This window comes from Diadema antillarum, unplaced genomic scaffold (assembly GCF_040938485.1).
Source record: "Diadema antillarum isolate AM-2024a unplaced genomic scaffold, OU_Dant_1.0 scf00000014, whole genome shotgun sequence".
Taxonomy (NCBI): Eukaryota; Metazoa; Echinodermata; class Echinoidea; order Diadematoida; family Diadematidae; genus Diadema; species Diadema antillarum.
Window position 1 is genome coordinate 2,152,324 of NW_027270903.1, and position 14,712 is coordinate 2,167,035.

Below are 14,712 nucleotides of genomic sequence, written 5' to 3' on the forward strand. Positions count from 1 at the left end.
AAGCCCTGCATTACACAGAAGCTACACATTAACCATTTTGAACATAGAACGAATGTGTGGTTATCTAGTACAATTATGTTCACAGTACCTGTATGCATTATAAAATAGTGCACCTTGTACACTGTAGCGGTGGTTACAAAAGTTCTTTTCAAGACAAACAATAAATAAGCAGATCATGAAATACAGATTAGAAGAAAGGAAAGAACAGGTCGACACTGTAGATTCCAGAATTTCGTAATCAGTCTCCCCTCAATAGGTTGTACAAGTGTATGTTCTACAATGCACAACTGACAATTCATCAGACAAATTAATGATATGCTTTGCAGTACACTCTAAACTGAATATAAAATTCATGGAAATTTAAAATATTTATAAACATGATTTATGTCAAGTTTCCAGATAATATCCACCCACATTGAATACACAGACTCTAGCTAGGCACACAGACAGTGCAGACAAGAAGTATCCTTCATGTAGGGACTTGACTGATTAAAAAGTTTGTGAAGCCTCGGACAATGGCACGGCCACTCCACAATGGGCCACAACGGACTTTGTGTCGGCCGAGCGGGTCGGAAGAAAGGGCAACCTGCCAGGTCTATTGTCCACCACCAGACGGAGAGTGACAGAGCTGCTCTGGAATGCAGGTAACCCATGCACGCTTCCTCATTCTGCCTTTAAACATCACCTACTGGTCTGCAGTCTCAAGAATACAACATAGACCTCTACATCGCCTTGGGCCACAGGTGGGGTCGTCTGGGGTTCTGTCATCATGGCAGCGAGTCATTTTCCTTGCAAAAGTCATTTGTGTCATCACAAGCAAAACAAACATTTCTCACGAATTTTCTGCCATCATGTTCTCTTTTTTTTTTTCTTCTTTTTTTTGTCTTCTTTTTTTTTTGTGATACTCTTTATAACTTTCCTTCAGGATTCCATGCCTTCTGCATTGATGTTGAAGTAATGAGTCATTTACAGTATAATCGCTGGTTTTGATAGCGGCCAAACTTGTCATCCAACTCACAAGTGCCATCCGGATGCGATAATAAACTGCTCTCGTTCACACGGCCATCAGCATTTAATCAACACTTTGGAAACTTGTACAAAACACACTCAAGATAGAGTTGATTATACAGTTTCTTTTGATAAGCGTATAATGTTGCTTTTAATTACCTGTTTTACAGTTTGTGCCACATTTACTGATCAATGCACAGAGCTAATTATATATATGTATTTTACCATCAGCTTGTTGCTTTAAAGGGCATCTCCATACAAAATGTACCATTTTCAAGGTGCTGACAAGAATAATAAAAGTTGTACCAAAAGCCAGACACAAGTGACATCGAGTATAATACAGGTAATAATTGTAAAAAGAAAGGTAAGTAGAACTTTGAACTTCCAGGCATTTTCGCCGGACACATGATGAAAGTCTGAAATGGCAATGATGTCATAATCGACAACTCATCTATTGGTTCATACTATACAATTGTACCAAGTACACAAATACAGTATCATAGATGAGCTCATGAATGTGTTTGGTTGATGAGTTTGATATTGAAAATCTCTGACCTCTTTCCTCCTATTTAAAAGTCATGGCTGCTACGTAACATTGTACTAGTATGTAGTTTATTTATGAATGAATACAATTTCCTGCAAAGGTTCAAACGGTTCCATGGATCAATCAGGAAGATATGAAGAGTTTGTTTGCAAAAACTGATAAGTCCATATTTGTCAAATGGAGATATTTGCGATTAAAGGTAAAGAAAAATAAAGAGAATAATAAGAATTTTTTTGCTTCTTTTGACGATAACTTCAAAAATATACCATTTTGTGTAGTGACCAATTGATACATCATTTAAAAGGTATTATTTTCTACTTTATGACAGATACCGTACTTCAAAATCTTCAAAAATGGACTTATCGGTTTTTGCAAACAAACTCTCCATATCTTCATCGTGGCCAACAATGATTCCCAAATCAGGGTCAATTTTCCACATGTGTACACGTAGTACACATGTACACATACAACCCTTGTACATGTACATGTCATACAAATGTATTTCACTAGGTTTGTTATAGAGAGTATACACTGTAGTCTTGAAGTTTTCTGAGAGTCTCCTAACAAGGAAGACTTGGCAGCTCTGATGTATCCTCATCAAACAACTATTGTGATCAACCCTACCTACCTCCATTACTGAGTCATCCAAACCACAAGGCTCTCTATGGTGGCACTACAAGTACAACTCTACAGGTTGTCGACAATGTTTATCACACTCTGTACAAGTACATGTAAAATGCACAATGCGGAAGGACTACTACATGAATTAAACCCAAAGAGAATTATTGAAATAGTTGTACTAGCTTTTAATAAACTGCTTTCAAGAGCTGTGGCTGCTACACTATAAGTAATTTTATATAGACAGTTGTATCGTCACAGTTTTAAAGTTTAGAATCCCCCCCCCCCCCCCCCCAATTATCTGGATTTACCCGTTCCATACGGGAACCTGGTGGCCTGTGTATTAAACCTATCTATGGGGATTTCAGAATTTAGTATGGAACGGGTTAAGAAACAGCTTCTGACAATGCTTGAATTTAACCCTGTGTAATTTGTTTTAAACCTACGGTAGAATGTACTCTTTTTGCGTTATTTTTCTTTGTAATATATTATGCAATCATGATACAAGAACATACTGAACTCTGAGTGGTGTTATGCACTTGTCAATGTAATGACGCACCCCACTACCCCCGGACATGGGTGCGTCATGGTCATTTTTTGACTGACCACACGGGGTTTTTGACGCACCCCCACAGTCACTTTTTGACGGACCACACGGGGTTTTTGACGAACACCACAGTCACTTTTTTGACGGACAACACGGGGTTTTTGACGAACACCTAGGTCACTTTCTTGACGGACATCCTCGGTACATTTGACGCACCCCGTAAATACTGAAAGGATTTTTGCATACGCTTTATTCACGCAATTTCATTTTCTTTCGGTTCGTAAACACAATTTGTCAAAGTTTCGGCAAGTTTCCCTTACCGTGGCCCTGTAAGCACCGTACTGTCATTCACCGTACATCACTCTGCTGCTACGATATTCCGAATGTATGTGCATGCAATCCATAGTCACCTGGCCATGACTTGTCTGCAGATGCGCTGTATGTGCGCGGCCATTTCTAGTCCGGTTGAATGCAACACATGGACGATGTACGTTCGATGAGGAATAACGAGCACGCTGCTCACTTGCGAATTGCACAGCCATGACAGCGTTAGAGCGAGCGAGTCGCGCACCACTAACACTCGACTTGCCTGCTACTATACTGCAGGTACGCGCAGTACGCACCACGCAACGGTATACCAAAGATCGTATACGGAATTCCGTAAACGATCTTTGATTTTACTATTTAGTACTGTGAGGTTGAAATCGTTATATCGCTAAACAGTCCGTCTGGCTTGAGATTGAGTATGCGTGATTTCATGAGTTTGTTGGAAAGAAAATGTGAGGAGAAAGGGTGGCTTTTAAATCATTTGCTTGCCAGATTCGGGCAAGCATTTTTCCCTCTTAGGCCTACTCCAAAACGCTTCCCGACTTTGATTTTCACTTGCCGCGAAGCGCTCACTGTAAATTCACTCGCGGTACGTACGTGTATCCGGTACTGGTAGCGTGCAAAAATGCGTGCAGTTTTCCATAGCCAAGTGCATACCATGACGCACCCCTCGGTTCAGAATAATGCGTGTTATTTTCCATAGCCAAGTGACGTACCATGACGCACCCCTCGGTCAAAAATTTGACGACAATGATGGGATTTTGACGCACCTCTCGGTCAAAAATTTGACGGACATAGCTGGTAAAATGACGCACACCTGGGTCACAAATTTGACGGACCAAACGAGGAAATGACGCACCCATGTCCGGGGGTAGTGGGGTGAGTCATTACATTGACAAGTGCATTACATCACAGCATGCAGACCGGACCTATCGTGTGGACAATGCTCGCGCAACAAACTACACGTGTACACTGTACATAGTGTCATTGAACACATCTCCAACTGTGTGAATGTACATGTATATGCAGCTTCATTTCAAGCCACCATTCTTGTTTTTGTATTTAAAGGGGAAGGCTAGTAAACTGATCAGTGGGAATCAGTGGAAATGCTGGGAGATGATTGTTCCAATCCTTATGGGATTCATTCAAGAGTTCATTGTATATCTACTGTTGTGTGAAAATGATTTGCTTCAGAATGGTCTCATATTCAAGTAATGTGCAGTTCAATGCTTCCAGGTTAGCGTCCCTGGTCAGTGACGGAGCATCAATCTGCACATTACTTGAATATGAGACCATTCTGAAGCAAATCATTTTCACACAACAGTAGATACAAAATTGAATATAATGTACTCTTGAATGAATCCCATAAGGATTGGAACAATCATCTCCCAGCATTTCCACTGATTCCCACTGATCAGTTACTAGCCTTCCCCTTTAAACCCGATCTGTGAAAAATGCACTGGAAATTCAATTCAAAGAAGACAAGGTAGAAACGGGCAATTTTTGCACGGATGGCTGATCACACTATTCATGCTACTACTGCATGAAGAATTCTGCCATCACAAAACGCTACATTGTACAATTACAGTACTTTTTAACACACATGTCAATTATGCAGTCAGCTCAGTATCAACCTCATAGAGAACTTGGAACGCATTCTCAAAACCAAGGATACAGTTTAAAGGACAAGTTCACCTTCATAAACATAAGGATTGAGAGAATGCAACAATGTTTAAGTAGAACACATCAGTGAAAGTTTGAGGAAAATTGGACAATCGATGCAAAAGTTATGAATTTTTAAAATTTTTGTGTTGGAACCGCTGGATGAGGAGACTACTACAGCTTGTGAGTCATATGCGTACAACAGTATAAAGAAAATGTAAAAGAAAATCAACATATTTTCACTTTTTTCGCATAATAAAAGAGCTCTTGACTTGCCTCTTTCTAAAGGCAGGGGGAATAATATTGCCCATAACATTTGTCGGTAACGAGTCAGGGGAATGTGTACTTTTTTCAAAAGATGGAATTTTGTGAAATTCTCTTTATATTTTCCTTATATTGTTGTACGCAAGTTATTCATACACTGCAGTAGTCTTCTCATCCAGCGGTTGCTGCACAAAAATTTTAAAAATTCATAACTTTTGAACGGATTGTCTGATTTTCCTCAAACTTTCAATGATGTGTTCTACTAATATTGCTACATTCTCTCAATCCTTATGTTTATAAAGGTGAACTTGTCCTTTAAACGGACACTTGGCAGAACACTATGAGCTCATTCACCACAGAAACACACTGTAGTCAAAAGTACACCCCCCCCCCAAAAAAAAAAAAAAATGCAAATAATTATCAAAACAAAGAAGAAATATTATAAAGATACTTTTGTTCTCTTACCACCAAAATGGAGCACAGCCATTTTTTGTTCAGATTGCATTCTCTTTTTTTTCCATTTCCCAGTATAAACAGGATTAAAGTTTTAAATAATCTGTGCAATTTCACGCTTCACTTCTACTGAACACACCTCACTGTACTGTATAGCCCAGTTCAGACAAACACACAGGGTGTTTCATACGTTATACAGTAACCTCCTGAAGAGGTATACAACGTAGTACACAATGCACTAAATAAAGGAACAGTTACCAGGTAATTGTGCCAGGTTTAAATATGAAACGAACAGCATACTATCAGTTATGATGTGGTCTACAACCACTGGGTACAGTGTATTTCATACAAAATACGGATATTAAAAAGCACTTGTTGGTTTAATAGCAAAATTCATGCATTTTGTAACATATTTTGAAATTTCATGTCAATTTTGGCTTCTGCCTCAGAAAATGCACTTTGGAAGACCAGAACCACTAATTTCCAAACTTTCATTCTATTTCTTTTTTTTTTTCTTTTTTTTTGTTATTCAATGGTTTACCTGTTACCAAAATTACTAGAGAGAAGCAATTTTAACAGAACAATCTGAATCACAAATCATTGAATATTACTACCGTACATACACTGTATATTCAAAAATGTACTCTACACACAAAAAAGTCACATTGGGAACATTTAAATGCCACGTGAACCTGCAGGCTACCGATATCATACTGTGTGTATCCACAACTTCTTGGGTGGTAAAATACCCTATCGAGGAGCCATCGTGACAGAAAGAAAAATGAATACTTGACCAATTCATTTTACAAGAAGCAGTGGGTGTATCTACAAATGTACTGTACGGATAAAACATTTCAGCCACTTGTAAATTTCACTATAACTCGTCAACTGGTTAAATTTGCTGAAATAACTGATTGAATGTCTTATAATTGTCCACAATGGAAATTCATAGTAATTTTATACATTGCATCACAGCAAATTATACACATTTAATACACATTATGCTAGTACACACAACGATATACAGTACAATGCAACACAAACTTAGACTGAAAGTGAAACATATTGACATACAGTACAATATGTATAATGTAGGCCTACACCATAGATCACAATGTAATACACTATTAAAACCAACATTAACCATGAAGTCTAGCAAGGACTATCACTAATATCAGCACGTGTGACCACTGTACAATTATCAAGCCTATTGCCGTATCCACCTATTAAATTTACATTACTGTAAAAGTGGAAATTTTCGCGGTGTTGAAATTTTCGCGCATTTCGCGCAACCAGAAGCTAGCGCGAAAATAAAAGCCCGCGAATATTTTTGCTTGCCATATGTTCCTGTGCGTGCCGTCTTGATTCCGCGGAATTAAAAACACGCGAAACTCTTCTGACCCGGCCAATCGCGAAAAATTAGTCGCGCGAAAATATCCACTTTTACAGTATTTTCTGAGATATGAACAATGTGTGCTTGAAAGTACACAGTGTGATGCACAGTCCCTGCTTTTTGACAATGTAATATTTAACGCTATATAATATCATGATGATTGAGTGCATATCATGTAGCTCTGTCTGTTCTATAAATTGGAAGAGATTCAAAATACAGATTCTGCATCCTCTCTTTAAAGGACAAGTTCACCTTCATAAACATAAGGATTGAGAGAATGAAGCAATATTAGTAGAACACATCATTGAAAGTTTGAGGAAAATCGGACAATCCATTCAAAAGTTATGAATTTTTGAAGTTTTTGTGCAGTAACCGCTGGATGAGAAGACTACTGCAGTGTATGAAAAACTTAGATGTCACATGCGTACAACAATATAAGGAAAATATAAAGAGAATTTCACAAAATTCCATCTTTTGAAAAAAGTACATATTCCCCTGACTCGTTACCGACAAATGTTATGGGTAATATTATTCCCCCTGCCTTAGAAAAGAGGCAAGTCAAGAGCTCTTTTATTATGCGAAAAAAGTGAAAATATGTTGAATTTTCTTTTACATTTTCTTTATACTGTTGTACGCATTATGACTCACAAGCTGTAGTAGTCTCCTCATCCAGCGGTTCCAACACCAAAATTTTAAAAATTCATAACTTTTGCATCGATTGTCCAATTTTCCTCAAACTTTCACTGATATGTTCTACTAATATTGTTGCATTCTCTCAATCCTTATGTTTATGAAGGTGAACTTGTCCTTTAAGTAAAGTTTAAAATGAAAACAAATGCATCGCCACAGCGGCCAATATTCAAGTACGGTCTGTAATTAGGTGTAACTGCACAGAGGTACAGATGTACTCTCGTGAAACGGGGGTAGGAGGGTCATTCTAAAGGCAGGGTACAAAATAATCAGGCACGCACCACTAATTGCCAGGGATTATAAAATGAGGAGAAATTCAATTCTTATTTGCCCACTGAACTGAAGAGAAATATACAATGTACACAAACAATCTACACTGGGCACAACAAGCAATCCATACCAGTCAGAACAATGAATAAAACAGGTTGAGCTTTTGGCCTTGAATTCTATTGTACACACCTGCATTCCACAGCTTTTTATGTACATTAGAATGAATGCCACATATGGCTAGCAACAAGAACACCTCCATCTCGATATACACACTGTACTGTATGTGATTACCACCAGGATTCAAGAGGGCATTTGTGTGTGTGTGTGTGTGTGTATCTGTGTGTGTGTGTGTGTGTGTGTGTATACCTCTTGTCCATAGGGAATGACCTTCTATGGCATTAAATGCACTGGACTGCTCAAGAACCTCATACAATAAAATGCGCACATTTATCCTTCTTCAAATGTAAAAATGCATACAAAGCAGTGAAGAGTTTGGACACTGCCAGTATACAATGCAAAACCCCGAGTTCAGCGTACTGTGGTCCAAATGATTCAATGCATGCTAAATGTTTGCACTGTGTACTCATGTACAACTGTGGTGTAGGCCTACATTGTACTTCTACTCCAGTATAGTACATCAAAATAATATTTGCACAAAAACTCATTGTTCCATGGGCACAGCTTGCAAACTAACCAGTCTGCACAATGATTTAATTATTCACCAGTTGTTTTTCTCTTTGCTTTGTATCTGCACTTACTGTGTACTGTATCCGTAGTCCACCCATTATCAATTATTCAACATTTATTTTCTCCACATATTTCTCCTGTGCCTCTGAATTCCTCAATAAATCAATGAAGAAACACACACAAACACAAACAGATAGGTTCGAACTGGGTCTAGTTATACTATGAACTGGAATGGAATAAGAGTAAGACAAAAAACTACTTGTTTTTCAATAACTGGGACTACATTAGGTTGAGCGTGTATCTAGACTTGATACATATTAAAGGCAAAACAGAGGGCTCTAGGCTCTGTATGTCTAGACAGTCCAATATATGTCATCATAAAATAGACCCCAAAAAAAATATTTTTATAAAAATAGTTTTTCCATGTTACACAAGAAGAGTTCATAGCCATTCTCAGGAGGAAAAAGAAAGGGTTATGAGGTGTGTCTGAGTTCAGACATTTATCCCCTGCGGACACACTGATTTTACTTTTTTAAACACGCATTTGATTTTCCCCACAGATACCCACCCGCATGATACACTCAGGACTAGTCCTCAATGGGTTATTAAGAAGAAGAAATCAATCGTCACTCACACTTTGGCAGTCGGCGGAGGTTCCCATGCCAGTTCTCCGGTGCGTAGGTTGCCGTACATCGGCCGCTGCGTCTTGGGTTCGATGATCTCCACCCATTCTATCCTGTTGAGGGCACAATCAGAAAAATCAAGAAGGATACGTACAATGTATACACTGTAAATATTTAGAATGACTCGCAGTATTATACAGTCAGCAGGGCTCAAAAGTAATTCTTTTAATCTGGTGGCCTGTTCGGGCTAATATAACTTTTAAATCTAACATTTTGATGCCCCCCCCCCCCCCCCCCCAAAAAAAAAAAAAAAAAATGTATTGGCCAGAAATGAGAGGAATCTTATCAATTCATTTGGCACCAAGGTTGCCCACAGGACATGGGCTACCAACAGCCCTTTTGGAAAGTTGGCGGTCCAAGATAACTTTCTAGTGGCCTCAGGCCAGTGTTAATGCTGAGCCCTGGTTAGGAAAAGCAGCCAGTTATTTTCCCGGGGGAGGGGGAAGGGGAGAAAAGGAAAAGGAATTTCCATCACCCATGTGTATGGTTGTCATTGCAGGTGTGTCTACAGTCACCTGGATTACAGTGCACAAACATTACAAATTGTAAATCTGACCTACATTTCAGCAAAGGGGCAGGGCTGTAAAAGAGTTACACATCAATATCACTATCAGGAAGGTTCTACGGTGAAGGCCTACAACATGTTGACAACAACCACAGAGACTCTCGTGTGTGAAATTAACCCGTTGAGGACACTTTGATTTTGCTACAGCACGCATTTCCCATAGACACCTGCCCGAGTATACTCGGGACTCGTCCTCAACAGGTTAAAAGGTGAAAATGATTCTCAAATCATCAATGCTTTAATTTTCTCTTGCCATAAAAAACAAACAAAAAAACAAAAAATAATGAATCTACTGATTATTTCTAATTCTACAGAATCACTCGAGACATGCAAAAGTACAAAAATTACGAATATTAAATGTTTTCTGTAGACTGTCCATCAAAGTACAGTATTCAACAAAATAAAAAAGATATGAACACTTTGTATGTGATACATGTAAATTATCCACAGTTGTTAAAAGTCTGACACTTTATAGCAGACATGTTTGTTGATATTAAGTCACAGACACTATTAAGCAGGCATCAAGCCATTATTCCCTGTATAATGTTTATAATGTTGGATCTATTTTTTTTTTTTTTTTTGGGGGGGGGGGTGGCAGGAAAATCATATCAACCAAGCTGAAACAGTTTTCATTAAAAAGTACATTATGAGTCTGCATATTTATCATTATGAATGCAGATTTATAATCATAAATTTGATTCAGCCCATGCCAAGGCAATTCATTTTCAGACTGGTCATGTATTGATGAATTGGTAAGCCAGAATGTCACTGTGCACATGACTGTAAATAGTGCCCCCCTCAATCGATGTTTGATGTATAGAAAAATTCCTTAGATTATTAAAAACAAACAAACAAACAAACAAAAGGCACAAGCAGCCTGATAATTCTTTATGTGCCATGTTCACACGTACTGTATTCCACTCGGTGGACGGCGTGCCAAGTTCGCATGATATTCTGCTCAAATACACAAACCCGCCCAAACCTATCGATAAAACGCCAAATGCCACAATACATTGTACAATGGAAGTGTTTTCTCAAGATTCCATTGACTGTCGCACTGAGCTTTAGTTTTATGTGGTGATTTACTATCAAGCAGGGTTCCCACCCGGGTTTGGAAGTAAATTCTAAGATTGTCTCATTGTTTTGTGTGCTAAAAAAGCCACATGTCTACAATAATGTAGCTACAGTATACTGGTCATTTGAAAGAAAAACAATCAGATTTGTCATACAATTTGCACTATTAAAAGCAAATCTTTGCATTTTCTCTACAAGTTTGCTCAAGTACAATTGTACATAGTGTATGTCCAGGGTGACATGAATTTATAAAGTTACACAGATTTCAAAAACAGAATGTTTTCCCATAGCATGTGACAATGTCTCACAATAATGTGGCACACAGGGGTTTACGCCATGGCACATAAAGAGAGTAATAGCCAAAGCATGCAAATCACGCAATGACTTCTGGGCCCCATTTCATGAAAGATGTTAGGATGACAACTCTTGATGGAATGACAACTTTCCAAAGCAAACAGCCAATCAGGAAGCTGGATTCTTGTCGTTACCATGACAATAGTCATTACAGCAAAGAGTTGTCATCAAATAAACTCTTTATGAAATGGGGCCCTGATGTTTCTACTCTGGAAGCAGATTGACGAACATCACTCAGCAATTCAGCTTCAAAGTTCAGAGGAGAGTCTAGTATCTAAATCTTCACTCTCAAAACCAGGTTTGGATTTCTTTAAAGGACAGGAACAGGTCTAGACACTAGGTATACGGCCCTATGTACACAGCCATCTGTGCACACAGTGTACAACATGTCAGCATTCAAGATTCCCACGCTTGATGGCATAGGGTGTACACACGAATATTAACCATTCACATCCTATTATAATGGTAAAGAATTTTCTGAATGCATAGTATCATGTAGCTTACAGAATCTAATGACTGTACACATGCTAGAAATTGAATATTATGCAACAAGCCCATAGTACCCATCCATAATAGGATACAAATGTACCCACTACACTCTCTCATACACCGGAACTTTAATACACTCGAAGGTTCTCTGTTCACTGTTCATGAAATATAAGATCAGCCATACATTCTCTGAAGTGCTGGAATCATGCTAGTCTCATGATAATCTTTTTTGACAGACTACCTGCAAGGTAACATGAACTCTCTTCTTCATTGGTCCAGCCATGAGTACATTTGTAAAACACACGTTTTTGATAGCAGTGCAAGGTCAGGTCAAGGCAATTTCATGTAGTACTTCTCTCCCTAATTTACCTATTTTTATAATATATACTGTACATGGGTAAAAAAAAAAAAAAATCATTTTTAGACATAATGTTCCTTTAAAGATTTATAAAGTGGGCTCTCAAAGAGAACCCTTGATACTGGTGTAGGCCCTACATGTGTTGTTCATCTGTGTATTATCAGTGTGGACACCATCCACAATTACAGGTGTATACTACTTCATGTAGATCTTCATTTATACAGACATATTATTTCCTTTTTAAGAGAAAACAAAAGTTATCACGTTTCACCTTGGTGACAATATAAAATTGATGCATTATATCATGTGAGCCAATATTTTCCTGGCTGTAAATTTTGTGAATATTTGTAAACTCATGAAGTTCTTTAACAATCAATTTATAAACAAGTGTCATGTAATGCACTGCACATAGTTTTATGGTTTGCTTTTAAACTTTCAAGCAGTCATATCATTTCAAAAGATAACAACTCATTAGATCGCATTTCATTCCAGGAAATTATCAATGGGTGAATTGTACATTATCAGTATATCAACAATTCAAATAATAAAGAAAGAAAAAAAGAAGAAATCACCAATGAAGACAGAAAGAACCGTCACACAGTAGGATACTGAACAATGGTGAATTACACGGTAGATCGACTGTAACTGTTGTTTAGTACGATCCTACTGTAATTTACAGTCAACTGTAATGTACCTTCTGTTTTGAAACTATTACTGATAAATTGAAAGTGAAGGTCAAAAGTGAAACCACTCATGCACAGTGACAGTGAAAGACCAGACCGAGATTCTTCAACACTAAACACTGCCTCCACCAAGCACCGCCCCCCCCCCCCCACACACACACACAAAATACAAACAAAACACACTTGTTTAAAAGCAAGCTAATCCAAAGTCTATGCCTTTTATACTCTAGTATGAGATAGACCTCATTCCTAATAACTTTCTTACCCTCAATTAACAATTAGTGCCTACATACTGTAAAAGTGGATATTTTCGCGCGACTAATTTTTCGCGCACAGTGGGGTAAGAAGAATTTCACGTGTTTTTTATTCCGCGGAATCAAGACCTTCAACTACTGGAACATATAGCAGGCAAAAACATTTGTGTGCTTTTATTTTCGTGCTAGTTTCTGGTTGCGCGAAATGCACGAAAATTTCAACACCGCAAAAAATTTCCACTTTTACAGTAGGTGGTCTAATTGGAGGGTAGATGGAAATATTATTTCTAGCCATGTATAGAGATAGTGAGAGGAGGGAGTATGTACACCATTGCCAGGAATTTGCACAATGTACATCTTTAGATCTTTCTTTGCTAGCTTGTTTTTTTTTAAGCAATATCCTGCTCATAATTTTAACAACTCCAGGGTGCGTGAGTGATGGGCTATTAAATATGAGATTATCAAGTAGCGTTACCTAGACCTAGTAGCTATCAATGGGTAAACTTAGCCTAGCAGGTAAACTTCACCCTTAGTGCCCTCATTATTAGTTATTAACACTAGAAATCTACAGTTCAAGTGACTTGCTTCACGGAATCCCTAATTAGTATCAAAATAATAAAGTTAACCATCACAGTTACAAAATGTCATAAACTCATATAAAACTCCTCCGAACAGACAGATTTTTCTGTCTATTTTAGGTCAGGTGCTGCTAAACTACGTTAGGTGGTATGAATTTCTCACATGATGTGAGGGAGATTGATGGAGATTCACCTCTAACGTTACCTTAACGTTAATAGATTCTATTTTGCTTGTTCTACACACAAAATGAAAGAGAAAACGTTACCAGGCCCTACTTGTATAGACATGCACAAAATACACAAAGTCAGGACTTACATGAAAACTGACATTATTTCCAATCTGCTACCTCTAAATTACGATCAAAACAATTCATCCGACACGTTCAAATCATTAACATTTTTTGTCGAAAGAAAGAGTCACACTGCACGTTGACGGTGGTGTCTGTCTGTCTGCCGGGATAGGAGTGCAAGTGAAGCCAACACTCACACAGAAGCAGGGGAAGTATCGGGTCACTGTCGCCTCCTCGGCTTACGAATGGTCTGACGCTAAAATCAGAGCGAAAATCACACAATTCATAAAGGCAATACGTACCTATCGGTCATGACTCCTACACGTCAGTATAATATCCAATTATGTATCCGTTTTCCACGATTTATTCGTCCACAATTAGTTCGAGAAAGAGATCATTTTGGCCACTGCTCGGAGCTTCTCTTCCGCCATGTTATTATGGAGATTGACAATAATTAAACTGTTTAAACCGCAGATGGCGCTATACCATTTGTTGAATGACTAGATGGATAACGTATTTGTGATAACACGCCCATTTCAGATATTTCTCCACGATGTATTTTACTGTTTGTTATTTCGCTGATCTGAGATTAAAGACAGAAAACGCAAATTGACAGTAAAATCACCAGAAAGACTAACACATAGATAAAGACATTTACATTGATGTCATACACGGAAATTTCTTACAACTTCACTTAAAACTACGAACGGTAAACAAAACCAAAAAAAAATCATGTATATGTAGCGAGAAATTGAAACCTAAGTGTGTACTGAAAGAAACCGTATAGGCATGGTAGGCCTACGCGGAGATAAAAAAAAAAAAAAAAAAAAAACAATACGATAAACTATTATATATTATATATATATATATATATATATATATATGAAGAGTTTGTTCGCAAAAACCGATATGGATCACAAG

The 14,712-nt window shown here is 38.0% G+C and overlaps 1 protein-coding gene across 1 annotated transcript in view; it reads right to left on the reverse strand.

Annotated features, from left to right (window-relative positions):
- LOC139723309 (uncharacterized) overlaps nt 1-14,243 on the reverse strand; it is a 110,876-nt gene extending 96,633 nt beyond the window's left edge. The window contains exons 1-2 of the mRNA XM_071634573.1: nt 14,094-14,243; nt 9,098-9,199 (exon numbers count right to left, since the gene is read on the reverse strand). Of these exons, the coding sequence (XP_071490674.1) occupies nt 9,098-9,199; nt 14,094-14,104 (113 nt within the window). The 5' untranslated portion in view covers nt 14,105-14,243. The remainder of the gene's footprint in view (nt 1-9,097; nt 9,200-14,093) is intronic.
- Nucleotides 14,244-14,712: the final 469 nt, after the last annotated feature.